Raw genomic sequence first — 21,876 nt, 5'->3', positions numbered from 1 at the left:
TTTAAATCAAACTACAAAAATCCTGACAGCTAAAAATTAAAGTGATAGCTCTGGAGAAGAGAGTAGATAAAGAATTCACCAAATATGTCTAGTAAATTATAAATACTTTATACATTATATGTCTATTATATATAAGCATATATTCACATGTTTTGGTTAGCATTTCTATTGCTGTTATAGAACACTACATCTCAAATCAACTTCTAGTTCATTACTAAAGGGCATCAGGGCAGGAACTCAAGGCAGATACCTGGATATGGGAGTGCTTGCTGAGTCTGCTTTCTAATATCACCCAATACCACCAAATCAGAGATGGCACAACCCAGAATAAGCAGGACCCTTTCACATCAACCATCAATCAAAAATATCCACTACAGGCTTGCCTCAGGCAATTTGATGAGGGCACTTTCTGAATTGAAGTTCCCATTCCCCAAACGTCTGGTTTTTGTCAAGTTCACATAAAACAAGAGACAGTGCACCACACATGTATAATCATTAAAAATAAAAATTAGGAAAAAAGATAATTGTGGTTATAAAAGATGTTTTTTAATGTTTGAGGATATCAAAATCTGTATAGCCACAATTATTTCTTTCATGAGACATACTAACCTGTTAGCCACTAATGAAAGGAACTGTAGACATAAAATTTACCCCAGAATAAGATAATTCAACAGTATTATTTAATTAATTTCACCAATAATAAGATTATTTTCTATTTGCTTCTGAACTTCAGATATATAAAAATTTGTGTTCAGAAGAAAATACTGTATTTTCTTTCTTGCTTGCCTCTCCTGTCCCAGCAATAATAGCTAACTAAATAACTAAACAAATTCAAATAAAAACAAAACCACTTTCGAAATCTCCAGGCAATGTTTCATAAACGTCTCCCACAAAAGTACCCCTAATGGAAGCGAAGATTGAATATACACCCCTAGGGATCTGCTGCAACTGTGAAATTTCTTTGAAGTCATCTGTTTTATTTTAAAAATTCATGTGGCTTTTGCATTCTACTCAGTAATATATATCTGTTTTAATGTAAAAATGATGTGTTTTCTTCAATACCTTTGAGTTACAGAGCTCTAGGAAAATATGCTAAGTTGATACCAAAGGCGTGCTTCTCTTAGAAATGAATAATTTTAAATCTTAGCTTTGTGGAGAATAAAGATAATTATACAAATACAGGTTTCCCTACATTCTACATACTTCTTTGTTTTTCTTTTGGCTCAAAGTGATGACATTTCCCTCCATTATCTGTAATTTTGAGGTGAGGTCTATGCTTTTAGTACTGAATGAGAATGTGCCTTTTGCTTACCATACTGGACAGAAAACAATTTTTTTTTCATAAAGTAAGTGCCTGAATTCTAATATTTACAAAAGATGGCCATACAATTGTCCTTGCATGTGAAATGTAGTGCATTTATTAATTCAAGTTTTACATTATTTTTATACTTCCAATTTTAAAAGTTTGTTCTGTTTTTTAATAGAAGACAACCATTTCACAAGGAGGTGATCCATTTTAAAAAATAAATTAATTATATAGTCTTGATCTATTTCTTATTTCCACTGGGAGAGTGTGAATATTATGCATACAGTATATTTAACACAGTAATGAAGGTGACAGAATTTGACTCAAATGACCCTAAAATTTATGTTAGGGAAGCAAAGACAAATTAGACTCAAATATTAAGGAAAAGCATTTAACTATAAATAACACAGAATGACGTGGCCTTTCATCATTTCTTTTCTTCCTGTAGAGACTAAACTTAAAAGTTTTTTTCTCCTGAGGCTTTGGTAACAAGATGTTAGTAAGAAAGGAAATGGATTTTGAAGAGTGTTTTGACAAATGCTAGTCAGTTGTCTTAGAGGACAAAGCAGGTGAGACTTTCAGGCATGGGATGCAGCAGGAAACTGTACACAGAGACAAGATTATTCTAAAGGAATAAAAATGGCTCAAGAGAATATATGTGTTTTTATACTGAAAGAACTAGGAGGAAATGAAAGTGGGCTGCAAGCAGGCAGGGTGTGATTAAGAAGTTTTTGAGTTGAAAACTCTTTGAATTTAACAGAGAAAGAAAAAGAGGTAGCCAAAAACAAGTGGAGAGGGCAGATTGCTGCAGCCCAAACAGTGAGATAGAAAAAGAGTTATTTGGCAACACTCTTGTGAAAACACTGGCTGGTTCAATACACAAAGCAAGTAATCAGAAGACAATGGATAAATTTGGCTGTTGAAATAGACAGGGGGAAAGAAAGTCATGGAAGTGTTAAAGAAAGAAATGAAAGGATTCGTCAAAAAGCTCAAGACATATGAAAGAAACAAAGCTGAAGAAAATGCATGCTTAGATGAAACTTGAGGAGCTAGAAGACATATTTAAGATATTCTCTTCTTAACAGTCAAAACATTGCAATGGCCTTACTGGTGGATCAAATTTTGATACAATTATTACTATCACTACTAATGATAGTAGTATAAGAGGTGTGTACTTTCTAAGTAGCAAGGATCTTATTGTATGCTTTGCATATGTTAGTTCACTTATTTAATCATACTGCTACTGAAATTCAACATCATTTTCTATTTATTTATTAAAGATTTCTGTCTCTTCCCCGCCACCGCCTCACATTTCCCTCCCCCTGCCCCAATCAAGTACCCCTCCCTAGTCAGCCCAAAGAGCAATCAGGGTTCCCAGCCCTGTGGGAAGTCCAAGGACCACCCACCTCCATCCAGGTCTAGTAAGGTGAGCATCCAAACTGCCTAGGCTCCCACAAAGCCAGTTCGTGCAGTAGGCTCAAAAACCCATTGCCATTGTTCTTGAGTTCTCAGTATGATGGAGGAAGGTCATTGGTTAAAAAATAAAGAAACTGTTTGGCTGTCCCTCATAGGTTAAAACATAGGTGGGAGGAGTAAACAGAACAAAATGCTGGGAGGAAGAGGAAGTGTGCTCAGAGAGAAGCCATGCTCCCCTTTCCCGGGTAGACGTGATAGCTCTGCTCTCTGAGATACACGTGATGAAGCTCAGACCCAGGATGGACGTAGGCTAGATTCTTCCTGGTAAGTGCACCTCGGTGGGACACATTATTAGAAATGGGATAGTCCAGGTGCGAGAGTTAGCCTAGAAAAGGCTAGATAGAAATGGGCCAAGCAGTGTTTAAATGAATACAGTTTGTGTGTTGTTATTTCGGGGCATTTCTGTCTCTGTCTCCTTTCATCGCCTGATGAAGGTTAATATTCAGGAGGATGCTTATATGTTTTTCTTTGGGTTCTCCTTCTTATTTAGCTTCTCTAGGATCACTAATTATAGGCTCAATGTCCTTTATTTATGCCTAGCAACCAAATATGAGTGAGTACATCCCATGCTTCTCTTTTTGGGTCTGGCTTACCTCACTCAGGATAGTGTTTTCTATTTCCATCCATTTGCATACTGTCACTAAGACAAAAAGGCAACCCACTGAATGGGAGAAGATCTTCACCAACCCCGCAACAGACAAAGGTCTGATCTCCAAAATATATAAAGATCTCAAGAAACTAGACCGTAAAAGGCTAATCAACCCAATTATAAAATGGGGCACTGAGCTGAACAGGGAATTCTCAACAGAAAAAGTTCAAATGGCCAAAAGACACTTAAGGTCATGCTCAACCTCCTTAGCGATCAGGGAAATGCAAATCAAGACAACTTTAAAATACCATCTTACACCTGTCAGAATGGCTAAAATCAAAAACAGCAATGATAGCCTATGCTGGAGAGGATGTGGAGTAAGGGGAACACTCATCCATTGCTGGTGGGAATGCAAACTTGTGCAACCACTTTGGAAAGCAGTGTGGCGGTTTCTCAGGAAATTCGGGATCAACCTACTCCTGGACCCAGCAATACCACTCTTGGGAATATACCCAAGAGAGGCCCTATCATACAACAAAAGTATATGCTCAACTATGTTCATAGCAGCATTGTTTGTAATAGCCAGAACGTGGAAACAACCTAGATGCCCTTCAATGGAAGAATGGATGAAGAAAGTATGGAATATATACATATTAGAGTACTACTCAGCAGTAAAAAAACAAGGACTTCTTGAATTCAACATCATTTTCTAGATGATGATAAAGAAAAATCACTCCCTTAATTCTTTGAAAATATAAATGATACAATTAGAATTTGAAATTTACAATAATTTAAACAGTCTTGATCTGGTGTCTGCCTTTATCAGTTGTAACAATGACCCTAAATATTTGTTATTAATGTTTTAGAAACAATTTAAAACATATAAGCATTGTATAAAATACAGTCACATGTTCTATATTAGAATTGTATTATTAGGTGACTATTTTTGTGTAAACATGAGTATATATTCTAATATTTCTTTGACATCACCAGAAAATACTGAATAATGGGAAAATGTTATATACAAAGTCCCTTGATCATGAACTTCCAAACCTATCAACTGTGAGAAGTAAATCTATTTTCATTGCTAATTACCCAAGTATGTGGTATTCTATTGCAGTGAAATAAAACACAGTAAGCAATATGTCTTTCTGTATGCATGTCCTATTAATAAAGATATTTAGAATTAAACTCTGTTCTGTTTAATTCAACTCAAGATAAGTAGTTTAGATATGGTCACAAAAGGTATCCTAAATATGGGAATTGAAAATAACCATCATCAAATTGACAGGACAATTTATTTTAAACTAAAATGTATATATTTTCTTTTAGAACTGATTCTATTTATTAAAAAAAATGAAATGATGATTATTCTGATAGAGGATAGTTAAAATAATAACAGCAATTTTTTAGTTAATATTTGAACTGGTTTTATTTGTGGTGCTTTATATATTTCAATTATAATACTATGCTACTGATACATGTTTTTTGAAGTTCAATAATGCCTCTAAGTTAAAGGTATACATTAAACACAAGGAATTCAATAAAGCTACAACATACTTACTAATATAACTTTCTATTATATTATACAATTTTAATATAGAGTAAAATACATAATAGTATGAAATCATGATGTATCTTCAATAATTAATCTTCATCCACAGCACAGGACAAACAAAAAAGTAAAAATAAGACAAGGATCTAACAATCCTATATCAGCAAAGAACTGTAGAATAATATTTACAAGTGATATTCTGGGCTTTATAGACTCTCCCTTCAAAGCACACTAATAGGATTATTTAGTTTCTAGTAAGGTTGGGAAACATGGTTCTGTGTCCTTCCTTTAAGCCTCAAAAGTTGCAAAATATAATCATTGCATTATATCTTTCTCTTATCCAAAAGAAATAAAACTACATTTGCACCCATATTATATCACGTCGAGAAAAATATTTCCTTGATCCATCCCCCTTGTACTTCTTACTCACTTGTTAATGTAGACAATGTTGACAAAGCTACTTACCGTGCCTTAAAATCTTACAAACCTTCTGCTCCACTTGTGCTTTCATTCCTCAATTCAGTTTTCTACGATGTAAGACATGAGTCTGCCTTGGATATTTCTAAGGTGTCTACCTTACTCCTATGGCCTCATCATCAACTATTCCTCACTTCTGCCGTAAAAGATTATACAAGTTCACCTGGCACCTATTGAGTTATCTGTGGAAAGAAAGCCCTGTGCCATGCTGGCAAAACTTCAGCCTCGTATTTTAGCCATTCCAAAGTCCTTTCTCTTTAGCTAAACTACAGAACATTATCTTTAAAACATTCTCAAGGAACAATGTCTTAGAATCATCTTGAAATCAACAAAGTATGATTCCTTTACAGCATACATTTAAGTTCTTATCAACTTAAAGAATAGAATGAATTATTTGGTTTGAGTTCTGAAAGGTTTAATAACCTCACACTGTTTAAAAATGAAGACGGGTAATTTAAAAGTACAGTGGGCTCAAATATAAGTCAACCAAAACCATCATTCCACTTTTCTTACATCAACAAAGAACTTTTATGATTAATATTGCTCACAGCTTCCTTTTAAATCTTCTCATTTAAACTAAAACACATAGGCTAAGAATAGTCTTAATCGATTACCTTTGCTTGCACTTTCCACATGTTCCAGCTCATCAGGAAATTTCAGGATATCTCGGTATTTTTCCTCACATATTTCAGCAAGAAAATGCAAAAGGGTTGTTTTTTGATCTGCTGACTTTGTATCTCTGATCTGGAAGGAAAAAATAGCATTTTTTGTGAGATAAATAGATTTTTTTTCTAAACAAGTCAACAAACAATGAGTGAATATAGATCATGTTGAGGTTCACTTGAACTTTTTTTTTTTTTCAATTAAATTGGCAGTTGCTTCTTTAATGGCATCTAGTGACATAATTCATGATCTTAAAATGAACTTGGTATTTTATAAAGGAGAAAAACACTAATACAAGTAGCAAATTAAGCCTTAATCTATATTTTCAAAAGATGTCTGAATCATTATGGCAAAATGAACTATCCTTTTTATGAGACACAAACACTCATTTAAGTATTTATAGTAATAGCATCATTTAATGTGTGTTGATGCTAACAACACTCTGGTCTTTGTATTATTATAAAAATATATTCTTGAAAGATGCATTCATTTGTGAGATTAAATTTATTTCCAGCTATCATAGATGCAAATTAACATAAAAGAGTCAGCATGCTTTACATATCTTTTCTTGCATGGGCCATAAGAAAAAAAATACAAAACTTTCATACAGAATTATGAACCAAAATCAGAATACACAGTCATGGAAACATGCAATTATTTATTATATATTTGCTTAACATTGTACACTTTTTAGAGATACTAGAAAAAAATGTCATCAATAGAATGATAAAAAATCTTTAAAGGATAGAACAGAAAAATTTAGGAGTCTCTAATATTTTCTTATTTAGATTTCTTATACTAGTCACAGCTGCAAATGAAATCAAGGATTTACTTAGAAACAATTCATAAATACAAGACAACGTATCGTATTTTTCTCAGTTTGTTGGATGTTTTAATTCTATAAACTTTAGATGATGTGTTTATCCACTGGTGTTCATACAGATTAGGGGTTTTTAGCTTTAAGGATTACTCTGTTTAAAATAAATACATTGTCTTCACAAACAGTTTGTGGAATGATTGAAGAGGATACTTGAGTAATTATAAAATGAATTAGTCTTTGTTGTTTTAATAACTAAAAACAAAAATAATCATAATATTATTATATTAGGCTTATATCAAATCTGTTTTATGCTAAACCTTTTATCAACTATTTATATCCTCATGAAGTGAACATATTATAGAGAAGATTAGCCTCAAGATTCCATAAAAAAAATGGCCACAGGAGGCATAATGTTCCAGGGTTCATCATTATTTCTTTGAGAAATTCTACAAAAATATTATTTCATATATGGAAAATATTTAAAATGCTGTACTCATTCACCAAAAAGCTTTTAGTACTACAAGGTTGAATCCGACAATCCAAGGACAAGCTGTAAGAACAAAAAGCAACAGGAACCTCAAGGCAGTTTATCTTAAGTATGGCTAGCAGCTATAGAAGAATCAATTGCAGGCTCTGGTCCTCAAAGACAACTCTTTTGCTGGGATTACTGTGTTATGTGCTCACAAAGTACATCATTTTTACAGTATGTGGGACATTTAAAAAAATCCCTTACAACTTAACATCCGAGATTCCCTCCCCCCCAAAATAAGTGCCAAGATAAACTGCAGAAAAAAATCTCCCCTTCCCCACTTGTCAACAGTAAGAAAATTGACTTTTTCCAAAGTCTATGGAGACAAAGACATACAAACAAAGAAGAAAAAAAGAACAACAAACTTGCACACTGTTCAAGACACAAAATTACACATGTATTTTACAGCTGTTAAAATTGTACATAGGTAATGGTGCAAAATAAACAGAAAAATGGTATTGGAGTCATATGCCAATTTTATGCATTTCCTTTTCTTTGTCAGTCATATGGCAATTTTATGCATTTTCTTTTCTTTGTCTCGGCTTTACATTATTTTACAGTAAAAACTTCAGCTTTAGCATTCTTAAACTGCTGAATTTACACATTTATGTGTGTAACAGTATGTGGCTATCTCTGTGTTGTTTGCATGTGTGTGCACATGTGTGAGGATTTGTTCGCCTGTGTGTGTAGCCATTGAAGACATAAGTCAATATCTGGTAGTGTCTTCTATTATTCTCCATCTTGCATTTTGAGACAGCATCTCTCACTGAATGTGAAGCTTGCTATTCCAGATAGCCAGGGATCCCTAAGCTTGTCCCTGTCTCCACTCAAAAGAATGTAGACACCACAACCGGATGCTCACCTTACTAGACCTGGATGGAGGTGGGCGGTCCGTGGACTTCCCACAGGTCAGGGAACCCTGATTGCTCTTCGAGCTGATGAGGGAGGGGGACTTGATCGGGGGAGGGAGAGGGAAATGGGAGGCAGTGGCAGGGAGGAGGCAGAAATCTTTAATAAATAAATAAATTAAAAAAAAGAATTTAGACATGCTCTACTATGGCTTTTTATTTTTAATAGTTTTTTGTTTAATGTGCTTCCTAAGAATCCAAATTCAGATCTTGTGTGATCACCAAGCACTTTAATCACTGAACCATTTTCAAGTACTGAAAAGAGCTTTTATATTTATTCACTCTCAGTGCCACGAACAATATAATTCTGTTATGCAATTTACCATGGTCAATGGTTGAATCTACCAAAACAAATACAGGATAACATCTCAGTTAAGCAAATATGTTATTATTTCTAATTAAATAAATATGCGTCTTGGAAAAATATGCTTGTGAATTTTAGAACCATAACATCCCCTTCAAAGCCTGGGCAAACAGGGTAAAGCACTGGCCTTGACAATCTGAGCAGTATCTCAGAGACTAGGAGACTAGGCCTTTACTCTATATAGCAATATTTATTTTAGAGAAAACCCTCACACACAGAGTTTTTTTTTTAATGTCGCATGGTCTTTTAATCCTTCCCTCTATATATAACCTTTAGATCAATCCTTTGAAACTAAATAATATTAAAATATAATGTATTATATTGTGTCCACACTAATTCTTACTCTGTATCATTTATACGCTGGTTATACTCTTTTTGTCTCAGTCCATGCCATACTATTCGTTTTCAGTTCAGAAGGCAACTAAAAACCTTTCATCAGTCTTACTAATTAATGACATTTATCCAATAATTTGCTGTTGTGAGTAGACAAGCTGGATATATTCATCTCTTGGGGGTAGAGCAAAGGTAATCTAATCGGAATATGTACAAAATCACTTTGAAAGTAGTTGTGGTAGTTTATTAAGAGATAAAATTGATTTCTATTTGATATCTGGTTACTTGAAATCATGTTAAAATTTTATATTAATGTCAAATATCTAAACAAGGAGGTAGTCAAGTTACAGCTTGCCTAAATCTCAGAGGCAAGTATATTGTAAGTATTTCAAAGACTGTTGTAGCCAGAAGCAAAGTGCCTTTTGGCACTTTTGCCTTTGTTTCAGCTTTATTCCTTCTTCAAGTCTCACTGAGTAAGGACACAGGATAGACACCTGACTTCTTTTCATAAGCTGCCAAAGGTAGGGAGAGGCTACTCCAAAATTGCCTATTTTGTATGTTTTTCCAAACACTAAAAACAAAATAGTAAATTTATAAAATAGAACTATTTTGGAAAGCTAAAAAATTGTATTATTTTAGTAATCTGACTTAGTGAATACCAATGAAAATAAAAATCATTTCAATAACCAAGAGCTGCCAGCTAATAAACCACATACATAGTAGCTTTAATTGCAGTCACCTGGCCAGTAATTGTTATGCACAAGGATTAATAACTGAAATTAAATGAATTCTATCTCCCTAATCTTTAATAACATTCAGAAATGGTACACAAATATAAAATATCCTTGGTAGAACAACACCTACACACACACACACACACACACACAGAGATTTATTTATTTATTTATTTATTTAATATGCATTGGTGTTTTGCCTGCATGTTTGTCTGTCTGTGAGAGAGTGTCCAGAGCCCCTAGAACTGGAGTTACAGACAGTTATGAGCTGCCATGTGTTTATTGAGAGTTAACTCAGGCCCTTTGGAATAGCGGCCATTTCCCTTAACTGCCGAGCCATCTCTTGAGGCCCTCTGTTCATCTCTTTAAAAAATATATAAATAATAAATGACAAAAGATAGTTTTTGCATGTTAAAATACAATTGTAAGGCTTTAGTTAGGTAGATAGGAAAATGAGTAATTAATGGGCACCTATTTTTTTTTAAAAATAGTTATTTTTAGGTGTATGCGTCTTTGTGCGTATGCCGCATATATTCAGGTATCTTTTGAGGCCAGAAGAAGGTGTCAGATTCCCTGGAGCTGGAGTTAAAGACATATGAGAACTGCCTGATATGGGTGCTGGGAACTGTAGTCAGGTGCTCTGGATGAACAGTAGGTGCTCTTAAACACTGAGCCTTCTCCCCCAGGGACCCCTAGAAGAATTAGGGATTCTAATTCTAGTTCATTCAAGCCTAATAATTATTAGCCATATCACTGTTTTGAAATCTGGCTATTTAAAGACACAGAATCCTGCACACAGCTAGGGAGCCAGAGAAAACATCTTTTTTGTTTGTTTGTTTTGTTTTTTCGAGACAGGGTTTCTCTGTGGCTTTGGAGCCTGTTCTGGAACTAGCTCTGCAGACCAGGTTGGTCTCGAACTCACAGAGATCCGCCTGCCTCTGCCTCCCGAGTGCTGGGATTAAAGGCATGCGCCACCATCGCCAGGCGAGAAAACATCTTAATGATCCATATCAGTCACATTCAATCCATCTGTGAAGGACCTTGTCTATAAGTAATTTCCCTTCTGTTGAAACAAACCCATTTTTTTCTTGTTTTGTCCTCAGTGGGGGAGGGGGGACCGTGGTCACTGTCCTCTGTAGAGCAACTTCTCAGAAATTAAATTTCTTTTTTAAAATAAACAAAGCAACTTTGGTTAATTCAATCACTCCATAGAAACACCATTCTTCAGTTGTTTAATTCATTGCTAATACAATTGACTGAAAATGTCCAATGCACCTACATCATCTACTAGAAAAACTCACATCAAACCTCCAACTTTTCTTTTGCATATAAGACCATTTAGATGATGGTTTCTGACTTTTTTCTTTCTTCTTCAAAACTGTCACTTAAAAGCAGATTACAGTTGCTTAAATATACACCGTGTGGTCATAGAGTAGCCCAGTGTGTAGTTTTGTATGTTATCACTTTCCAGAAACCCACTTTCTCTTTCCTTCTATTTGTCAGCTAAATACCTGCTCACACTTTAAGACTAATCAACTATTTCTAAGTACTTCTCTCAAATCTCCTATGCTGTGAATAATAGAACACAGTAGTTTCTGCATGCAATATCGATTTTGAAAGCTTGGAGAGACTGTTTAGTAGTACTAGGAACATACCATAATATACTAGTTCGTCAACACATGTTTCTGAATAAGTTTTTTTTTCTTCATAGTAACTTTCATTTGTGTATGGCAAATAAGAATACAGCTAAATTTAACTCTATTGTTATGTAAAGACCGAAGCACAAACACACTCATACATGCACACAGGCAGTGACTAACAAGGCTAGACTTCTCCAGGACACACTATGTGCTGATAATTAGGTGTGGGTGAAAGTCAGATTGAAGTTATAATATTCTCCACTGTGATAGGCACTGTCCTAAATATTAGTATAAGAAACAAATAATGATGTGTGGTAATTCTGAAGCATCACTGTTTGAATTTAGGTAGAAAATATGAAACTACATAGAACAGAGAAAATACACATATTAACTTTGTGGCAAATGTCACAATTTATATAATTATATTATTATAAGGAGTTTTCTGACACAGACAAAAAGATAAATTTGAGTCACTGTGGAAAAAAATACGTATTTTGTCAATGAATAGTAGGAAGAGAAAACGAAAAAAAAAATCAGAACCCATAAATTTTAACTTGTGCTAATTAAAAGAATGGTGTAACATGTCAGAAAATGCTAACTTCAGAGTGATCTAGTTTTAGAATGGAGAGGAAATCTATATGTAAATACTCTCAGGGAAAGTGGCTATGAACAATTAACTCTCTCTGCTGTATTGCTCATAATTATCAGATAAAGATACAATCTGATTTTATTCATAATTGGTAGATACACAATCAGACTTGAACCTTTAACCTACAACTTCCTATTTCGACAATCTTGGGAAAACACTTTCCGTAATTATAAACTAGGTGTTAGTTAAGTAGCTATGGTCCAAGCCATATTTGTGGGACTTGATATGATAAAGTATTATCAGAACCATAATGATCATCAAACTGGAAGTAATGTGAACCTCCCTCAGTTTCCCATCTTAACATAAGTATCAGAGTCACATCAGTCCCTTTTTGATGTGGCTCTCTACTAGCACGATAATTTCGTGTCTTGCCATGTCTCTGTAAACTCTCTCTAACTTTAGCTATGTATATGTCTAGTGACATAAAGTTGTTATTGATTTTTAAACCTGCTTTCTAAAAGACATCTTATATTCAGCACTGAAAACAATACTATTCATTCAATGTTGGTTGAATGAAAAGGTAAAGATTCCCACATTCACTTGGTTTCTTTGTATCTATTAATATACTTTTCCCTTTACCAGGGAAAATGTTCTATGTTTGCATGAAGGATGAAAAATCAATATGAATTATCCATGTGCTATGTGCCTATGGCACAGGCACTTTGGCAAGTGCCTTGTAATCATATATTTTAAATCTTGAAATCAACCCAGTGAATTAGTTATCTCTATGTCCATTTTTCAGGTAACATGCAGCATATAGGCAGAGTTCACATAGTTAATAAGGGTTGGTGCCAGAACACAGCCTGTTCACTTATACACATTGAGATTTAATATTTACTGGTTTTACTAATGGGCTATAGGTTATGAAGAAGGTGTTTGGAAAAGGGAGCCATTGTGCAGGAAGATTGGTCATTAATAATAATGAGTCCTTTCCAACTTCATTGAGTATAATTAATACCACTTGTGCTTTTCCATAGTGATTTATACATGCTCTGGTTGCAACATTTATTTCACAATACATAATTTTGTTTACGTACTCAGTATCACCCACCAGATTGTGACCTCCTTATAAATGAGGACTATGATCAGATTTCCCCCTGGAATGTTCAATGAATAAAATGCTCCAATCAAGCCAAAGATAATTAAAGCTAATTTGATGATTAGAGAAATCTTTGGTGACCTTCAAGTATTGTTTCAGAATAGTGCCAAGGACATAAAATTAAATTAAATGGATAGACAGAAAGAGGAGGTAATGTGTAAGGATAATTTATTCAAAATATTGACTGTAGATAATAACTGGATAATAGAGGGGGCTGTAGAGCCAGCAGCTGGAAAATGGTGAGGCTAGTGGCAAAAGTTATTATAATTATCCTACTGAATAAGTTCAGCATAATTAGGCTGGAGGAGATTAGGAACCAGAAGAAATAAGAACAGAAAATCAGGAATTCATGGGTGCCTGCAACTACCCAGGCCCAGAACTAGGATTTAATGTTGGCCCTCCCTAATAGGCACCTATTCTGTGATCTGTTGGGGCACAGGTTGCGGGGGGCGGGGGGGTCCTGTGGAACCAGGGTCATAGGATCTCCACAAACCAAGGCACACAGTGCAGCAAAGGAATGTCCAGGAAGAATCCCAGTGAGAGTCAAGTGTTAATAATGTAGCGGCAAACAGGGGCTTCTAACCAAGCCAATGATTTTTGTGATGAATGCCTGCATGTAAACATATATGGATAAAGGGGTTTACTGCGTGATTGATTCACTGTGTCACATTGCAGCTTCCATGATAAGATTTTTCCTTCCTTCCTTCCTCTCCTCTCCTCTCCTCTCCTCTCCTCTCCTCTCCTCTCCTCTCCTCTCCTCTCCTCTCCTCTCCTCTCCTTCCTTCCTTCCTTCCTTCCTTCCTTTCCTTCCTCTCCTTCCTTCCTTTCTTCCTCTCTTTTTCTTGCTCTCTCTGTCTTTCTTAATTTTCTTTTTTTTTAAATTTTAATTTTGTTTTATTGGGGTGGGTTGCAGGGGCAGAGGGCAGATGGAAGGGGAACAGAGGTGGGTGGGATGCCTGATGTGAATGAAACAAAGAGTAAGTAAAAAAAGTTAGAAATCACTATTTTGAAGTACATATTAATATAAATTTATAAATCCAAACAAGTAATTGTTGTTACATACTGAGTTTTACTATGAACTCGTTACATTCAGGTTTTAAACATAACATTTTTTAACTATTCTTTTATTTTAAAATTACAACTCATAGCTATTGTTGCTCATAACTATTTTCTACAATGTTTCTTTGAGAATCATCTCTTAGTCTGCTTACTTCTTCAGTTTTGTTGGACAGAGCCATGATCTTTCTACAGCAGAAATTAGTAATTTAAATTTTTGAAAGAAAGTTATGACTACATCTATTAACCACCTATCTTACATGTTTTATAAATTTATTTTCATATGACTACCTTAATAAAAGTTAGCTTCTCAAGTTAAAAAAAAATCCAATTGTGCTAGACTAGGGATGTAGCTCAGTGGGAGTCTTGGACAGCCCTGGATTCAACTCTCAGCACTTTTAAAGGATGGTAAAATAATTCATGGTTATTGACTACATTATTAAACAGAGACCCCTTGACCAAAAGCACTGGCCTCCTCTGGGAAGCTGTTAGAAATTCAAATCATCTAAATCAGAGGGTGTTTTTTTCCTGTACTTGGAAAAAGTGTGTTTGTGGGGGGAGGTGTTGAGAAAACCTAAATGTAATTTGAATGCATTCCAAGGTCTGGGAGCTATGGTGACAAAATTTTCAGGTCAAGAGATACTCAGGCAGTTATCCCCAGTTTACCTACAAAATCTTACAATATTTTTAAAAATAACAAGTTCTATGTTTGATGTATTTTCAAAGCTTGATCTCGATTTAAAACTGGAGAAATCTGGAGCCATTTGTAGCAACAAAAGGACAGAGCTGCTCTAACTGTTCTTGATTAGTCCATATAAAATGACACTGATCTGTATCATAATTTACCACTTACTGGTTCAAGAGCACAACAACCAAACAAACTGTCTATGCTGCGCTGTGGAGGCTTCCGATATATTGCTCGTAAATCTTATAAACTTTCCCTTGTTTTTCTCCTTAAAACTATACTAAAATTATATTCACGCCACACTATATTGAGTCTGGTATACAGTGTTTCAGTGCAGTGATGGACTAGATCGCCTAGTAGATTATTCGCACCCTCTTAACTAACTGAAGCTGATAAGCAAATTCTCATAGGCTAATGCAACCTGCCACTCAGATATTTTGTCAGAAAACTTAAGTCAGAACATTTAAATTTTTGTTGCAGACAACTGGGCTTCAATGTTGGCCACAAATATACCTGTGGTACTAATACCTTCTTTGGGTTTACATGTCAGAGTTATTTATACTTGCTCTAAGGAGTTCAATGCCTCAATCCTTAGGCCACACAGAATGTACTTATAGCAAATATGAGCACACTGTGCCCATGAAAATAAAATGGTGAAGTAGCATCCATGAGGCAGCATATGCTGATACTGTGTTACCAGATTCAGCATCCCAATTTCAGGTGGAAAGTAAATTGTGAGAATGTGTTATATAGGAATGAAATGGTGGATTTTATGCATCTGCCCCAAAGCAACCTTACACACCAACTTTAGAGTGTTACAGAAAAATGCTTAGCTAACTTCATGAGAATGGCTGTAGAATGTATAGTGATCATAGATATAAAATAAACGGAATGCAAAGGAAGTCATACACATACTCCCTAGTGAGATGTTTCTTGGTACATTTAAGGAGGTCTGACATGAAAGTGGTGTTAAGATTTACATTTGAGACAAAACTTCAGGCCAATAAATTACATTAGAAAGAAATCCTTTCAGACCTCTTCCTTTCTCCTTATATTTATGCAAACAGCTACAAGGGACTCAGTGAACTTAAGACCTGTATTAACAAAGAGTTGCCCACTCCCCATGTGTGAAGGGAACAGCTCTAACATACCAACATGACCAAAGACACACCTATACTGGATTGATTAACCTTAAAAAGAAATAAGATATTTCATTGGAGAGAGAGATATTATTGAATCCTTGAAATTGAAACCATTTAATCTATCACTATGATCAGACAATTCAACTTTCTTTCTTTTAGTAAAATGTGTCCTAATTATGGTTTATTTTCCTATTATATTTATATATTCATGGAACAGTTAATATTTAAGCAATCATGAGTGCTCCAGTGCATATATCAAAACAACTACTACTGCTTGCCAGTCTTGATACAGCACATGAATCCTAATGCTAGTTTCCTTTATTTTTTTTAAATAAGTTCTGCTCTCTCTGCCAAGGGTTGTTTGCAAATTATTGCTTTCTTCAACACAAGCACACATTGCAATAACACTGAGAAAGATAATGTACTTTTAAGGATTGCAATTACCATAAAGACATTAGCTCTGCAGCTACGACCAGACAGGTCTAACACATGCATTCTTGGCTTTATTTCTGAATCTGTCACCAAAACTCGTTTCTTTTAAAGGTGTTACATGACCACGGTTGACACTAATTCAGCCAAATGTAATTTACACCGGAAAAGATGTCCTAATTCTTTATGTAGGCTGGATTGTCCTTTTTTACACTCTTGATGTTTGTATTCTAATGGTACTTCCAACAAAAAGGGAACAGATGATATCAATTGTATAAAAAGTCATCCAATTTAAGAGTGTTACACTTGTTAACTTAATTTATGGTAGCAATCTGGGAAAGCAGAACTTAAACTTGAAACCATGACAACATTAAATGTAATAAGGATTCATCTCAATTGCCACCTTCAGGCCCAGCAGGGCATCTGTGCTATTAGTTTCTCAGAGAAGACAAATTCTGCTTTCCTACCCTCACTCCTCTACCTCTGAGGGTTTTCCTTGTAGTATTACTTATTCAAGGTGAATGCACTACACATGCATTAGTCTGAAGAAGCCAGGACCAATGGCAAATCAACAGCCATTTCTGCTCATTTAGGAAAGGTCAAAATGAATTAATGAAACATGTCTGTACTTCACAAACAAAAGAAGGTCTGCTACTTACAAGTGCTTTCAGTTAATCAACCTGTCTATAGTAAACCTACCAAATTCTTCTGAGAATAGTTTTAAGAAGATCAAATTATTTTAAATTGATATAAAAACAGTCTACAAGTATAAGTATCTCTTGGGTTTTTAAACAGCTTCTTTAATAAGGATTGCTTTATACAAATACTAAAACCACCCAAATTTTATTGTATGAGCATTTTTACTTAAACCTGACTACATGAAGTTTGAGAGAAAGTAAGATCAGTTCTTTGTCGTTTTTCCGTGGACATAAGTTCAAAGATTATTACCACCAATAAGAGAGAACATGGGCAATAATGCAGGTAGCTATCACTCAGAGGTTTGTCATTAGTATAAAAGTAACTCTGATAATCAACAGTAAATATTTTGAAAAGCAAAATCAACAGCAAAGAGGAACAGCTGTTTAGGAGTTACTTAAATATATTTCTGTCAGTAGCTTTCTCCAATCAATCATTCATTCACTAATCTTCAATTCTCTATATAATTTTATCATATGAAGTAATATCAATCATTTTCTCCTCTTGAGTATTTTTCTAATCACTTTCTTTTTGCAGCTCTGGGAATGATTATCACTGATATCTTATCATTGATGCCTTATTACAAATAATCAGCTGTGAATCCTCTTTTTCATTGTAAGAAATGAATATAACATTTAGTATTTTAAACATCTAGAGCTTAGTGGCAGTAATGACATTCACATGCCTATGAAACCACTCCTACTATCCATAATCAGAACTTATTAACAGCCTAAGCTAAAATATTAAACACTAACAGTCTGTCCTCTTTCTAACCTTCCGAGTAGCTACATCTCTAGTTTTGTGTAAATTTCGCTATTCTAAGTACTCATATAAGGACAAGAATCATCGATGATGCTGCATATACCAGAAGTTCAATGCTTAATCTTTTGGGAGTGAAACACAATCAAATATTAAAGGCAGGAGAGTTGTTGAATGGTAGGGTTCCAGCATGAAGAGGGAAGAAAAGAGAGGAGGGGATTTGGGGTGAAAATAAAATTCACTGTATAAACATATGAAACTGTCAAGCAACCACAAAAATTTAACAATAAATAAATAAATAAAGCATATTGGCAATTGCCTGGAGTTGCAAAGTAGAACAGAACAGGGTTGTGAGGAATCTATATTAGGTACTTTGGTGTGGGATCTGTAGTACTAGAAAAATGCCAATTTCACCAAACTTTATTCCAACTGTGTAAGTTTTATTGTATGCCAATTATGTCTCAAAGTCCCTTAGATAAATTATAGCTGAGGTTCAATTTTCTTTTAAGTAGTGATAAATTTGACTGTTGCTGCTGCTGCAAACAAAAAAAAAATCCTCAAAAACTAAATTGATGCTTGAGGAAATCAATAAACAGTTTGGCTTTTTTCATACATGTTATAAAAGCTGAAATTTTGAATCACTACACAACTTGAAATGGGCTAGGCTATTACTCATGAACAATTCTGAAAATCAAGCATTTGTATTGTATTTTATATGTTATTTGTTATATATATATTTCAAATATTTGAATATGAATATGAGTATGATGTTCCTTCATGTCAGATTTCTAAATATATTAAATTGGGTTTTATGTCTTGGATGTGACGTGTCCTCCCAAAAGGTTCAAGGTTTGTATAATTGGTGCAGAAATTATAGCATTTTGACAGATTAGAGCAAGAGCATATTAATCTCATAATGGGCTATCAGGAAGTGGGCATGGCATTAAAGGTTATATGTTTGTTTCCATTTAGGTTCTCTCTGCTTCCTGTCTGCCAAGAAGTGAGCTTCCTTGCTTCACCACAAGCTCCAGTCATGATATTCTATCTTTCTTCTGTCCAAGAACCACAAAAGCAACCAATTGTCATGTGAAACCATGAAGCTCTGTGTGCCAACAAATCTTCACTCTAGTAAGTTTTTGTGTTCCTTGGGCATTTTGTCACTGCGATGGTAAGCTGATGAAATACAAGTGTACATGATAAATATTTCATTGAATTCAAAGAGCAAATTCCTTTCTCTTAGAAAGTCCATCTCAAAATAGTTTATATTTCATCATACCCAGACCCTTAATCCTGAGCATTAGATATGAAAATGTTTCATTCACACTTATCTAAATAAAAGTCACAAAAGTCTCTTGCTATGGCAAGCAGTGCTTGATTTTTGTGCCTTATTAGTGAAATGAGGGCTGTGTACATAAAGTAGTTTTAGTTATACAATTATATTGTTGTTTTGAGTTGTTAGTGTAAAATTCTATAAAGCTATTTTAAAAACTAACATTTAATTAAGAGGGGGAGGAGAAGGAAGAGGATTATGGGAAGTGAATACAAGATGTAGTTGGACTTAAATATGTTATGAAGCTCATCACTGTACAACAAATGCTAATGAAAATGTGCAAAAAATTAATGCAGAAGGTACATAGTTGCTTACAAATCAATTTTAAATATTGTACCATTAATAGAAATGTGTAGGGGTTGGAGAGATGGTTCAGTGGTTAACAGCACCAGCTGCTCCTGCAAGAGGAGCTGCGTGCAATTACAAACTTATACATACTGGCTCACTGCTTTCCCTAACTCCAGCTGCAGGTGCTACAAAGCCTTCTTCTGACTTCCATGGGAAGCAGGCATGCATTTACATGCAGGCAAAACATTCAAATACATATCCTGAGATTCCATAATGTAAATGAAGAAACCAGAAGAACAGAGAAAAAGAAAAAATGCCATTAAGCCTTTGTATTCACCCTCATGACAGAATTCAGAGAAAAATATCAAATTGAAAATGAGTGATGTCCATGTTGAATATGGGACTGGTATGATCCTTTTCCTTTGCACAGAAATGCAGCAAACTTACAGTGTGGGATGTCACCTCACAGTGCTTTATTGCCTGGTAGTTAGTTAGCCAACATTTATGAGCAACATGATTCATTTTTTTATGTATGTTGCTATATCATGTCCTGCTATCCCCTTTACGGCCCTCCCCACACACTTTTCCACTTCTATCTGACTTTAGCATTACAATGTTCTGTATGTACCAACAAGTTTATAAAAAAAAACAAAATGATTGGAAATATGTTTGACTTTTCTTTTTCCCTGCAAAAATCCTAGCAGTGGGCTCCACAGGGAGTAAGGGTTCAATAAATGTGGCCGCAATTACCAGAATAAAAAGGTATTTAAATAGATATAAACAATTCCTAAAGCCTCTAAAGTTATCACAGAGCTTAATGTTAGTATAAACTGACACTTTACAAACTTCCTTCCAGTCACTGGTTCCCCTTATTAAGGCTGTGCAATGCGTTCATTAGGAAGGCTTCATTTGCCTGGAAAACCAGCTTGTAACATTAGTGGTCACATTCAGTCACAGAATGCCATGTTTTATTTTGAACAACAGTTTCAAACAGTGTTTAAATCCCCTTTGAACAGCACTTTTATAGAATAAAAAAGCATTTGTTTTCAAACTTACTAATTATACTCACTAAATGCTGCTCATGTTGTCGACTTTCCCCCACTGTGAGAATTAACAAAATCAGTCATAAGATTAAACTCAGCAAATGACTATGCCAATTCACAGAATACTAAGCCAGCTGGGTTCATTTAAATCCTCTATGGAAACAGTCTTCGTGGTGAACCAAGACAGACCTACAGCTAGTTCCAGAAATCTTCACTTATTTCTGTTGTGGTACTGAAAAATGTTTATAAGCACTTTGAAAAAATGGGAAAATCATCCAGGAATTTTCTAAACTAGAAAATGTTTTCTTTCAGTTAACCATACTTCTCAACCCAGCATGTGTCAATAATACTGTTTAGTCACAATTATTTCCCAAATACAGTTGGGAAACAGTAGGACCTCAGCGTTTCAAGGTAGTGAATGCCTTTTTGAGAAAAGAAAAGGACTGCAGTGTATGTCTAGATAGGGAACAGAACTTTTTCAATAAAGAAAAAAAATGTGACCAAAAAAAAAAAAAAATAAAGACGGCTTTTAAATAGTATTGACAAGGACTACCAATCAAGACTTCATTTAAAACATACTGTTCTCTAAAGATTTAATAAACTTAAGATTTGAGGACTTAATGAAGTATTCACACAACTGAAACTATAGTGTTGTAAATGTACAAATCTAAAAGGAGGTAATCAAATTCTGAGAAAACAAGGGTTACAGTTAAAGTATTAGCAGACTCACACCTTGCATATAAATGATTATTTCAGTTTTGAAAATACTCTTTAAATCAGATCACAAGTACTATGCTTCAGACCTTAAAGTTTAGACAAAAGGAGAAGAAAGGAAAACTAAGTTATAAGCTGGCTTTTACTCTCTCAAAGTTCAAGTCCACAGCAAATTTTATTCAAAGAAATACATTCCTTCATAACTACAACATTTTGAAGTACACAGACACACTTAACATCTGCTATATTGGGCTTCTCTGAAAATTAATCTCACGACTAGTCACAGGATACATTTTTCACACTGACTTATTTAAAAAAAAACTGATTTCAAAAAAGTTGTTCTGAGGGGAAGAATTTTTATGATGAATTTTTCTACTTTTTTGCCTATTACAGTGAAACTGAGTATATGAATTATATTAATTTATAAATATTTTTTTTTAAAAATTAGTCTTTTTTGCATACTAGGGATTGAATTCAGAAAGAGCTTATCAAGGAAAGGTAACGCTAATTATGATCTTTTGTGTTCTCTCCTCTTCCCCTTCTCTCTCCCTCTCTCCCTCATTCTCCCACCATTCTTCTTCCTTTCCTCTCG

General features: G+C 34.6%; 1 protein-coding gene across 3 annotated transcripts in view; it reads right to left on the bottom strand.

Annotated features, from left to right (window-relative positions):
* Diaph2 (diaphanous related formin 2) overlaps positions 1-21,876 on the bottom strand; it is a 736,918-nt gene that overhangs the window by 346,333 nt on the left and 368,709 nt on the right. For all 3 annotated transcript variants that reach the window (XM_075958584.1, XM_075958587.1, XM_075958586.1), the window contains one exon: positions 6,018-6,147. In XM_075958584.1, the coding sequence (XP_075814699.1) occupies positions 6,018-6,147 (130 nt within the window). The remainder of the gene's footprint in view (positions 1-6,017; positions 6,148-21,876) is intronic.

This window comes from Microtus pennsylvanicus, chromosome X, assembly GCF_037038515.1.
Source record: "Microtus pennsylvanicus isolate mMicPen1 chromosome X, mMicPen1.hap1, whole genome shotgun sequence".
Lineage (NCBI taxonomy): Eukaryota > Metazoa > Chordata > Mammalia > Rodentia > Cricetidae > Microtus > Microtus pennsylvanicus.
Note: the sequence above shows the minus strand (reverse complement) of the source record. Positions and strands in the feature narration are given on the sequence as shown.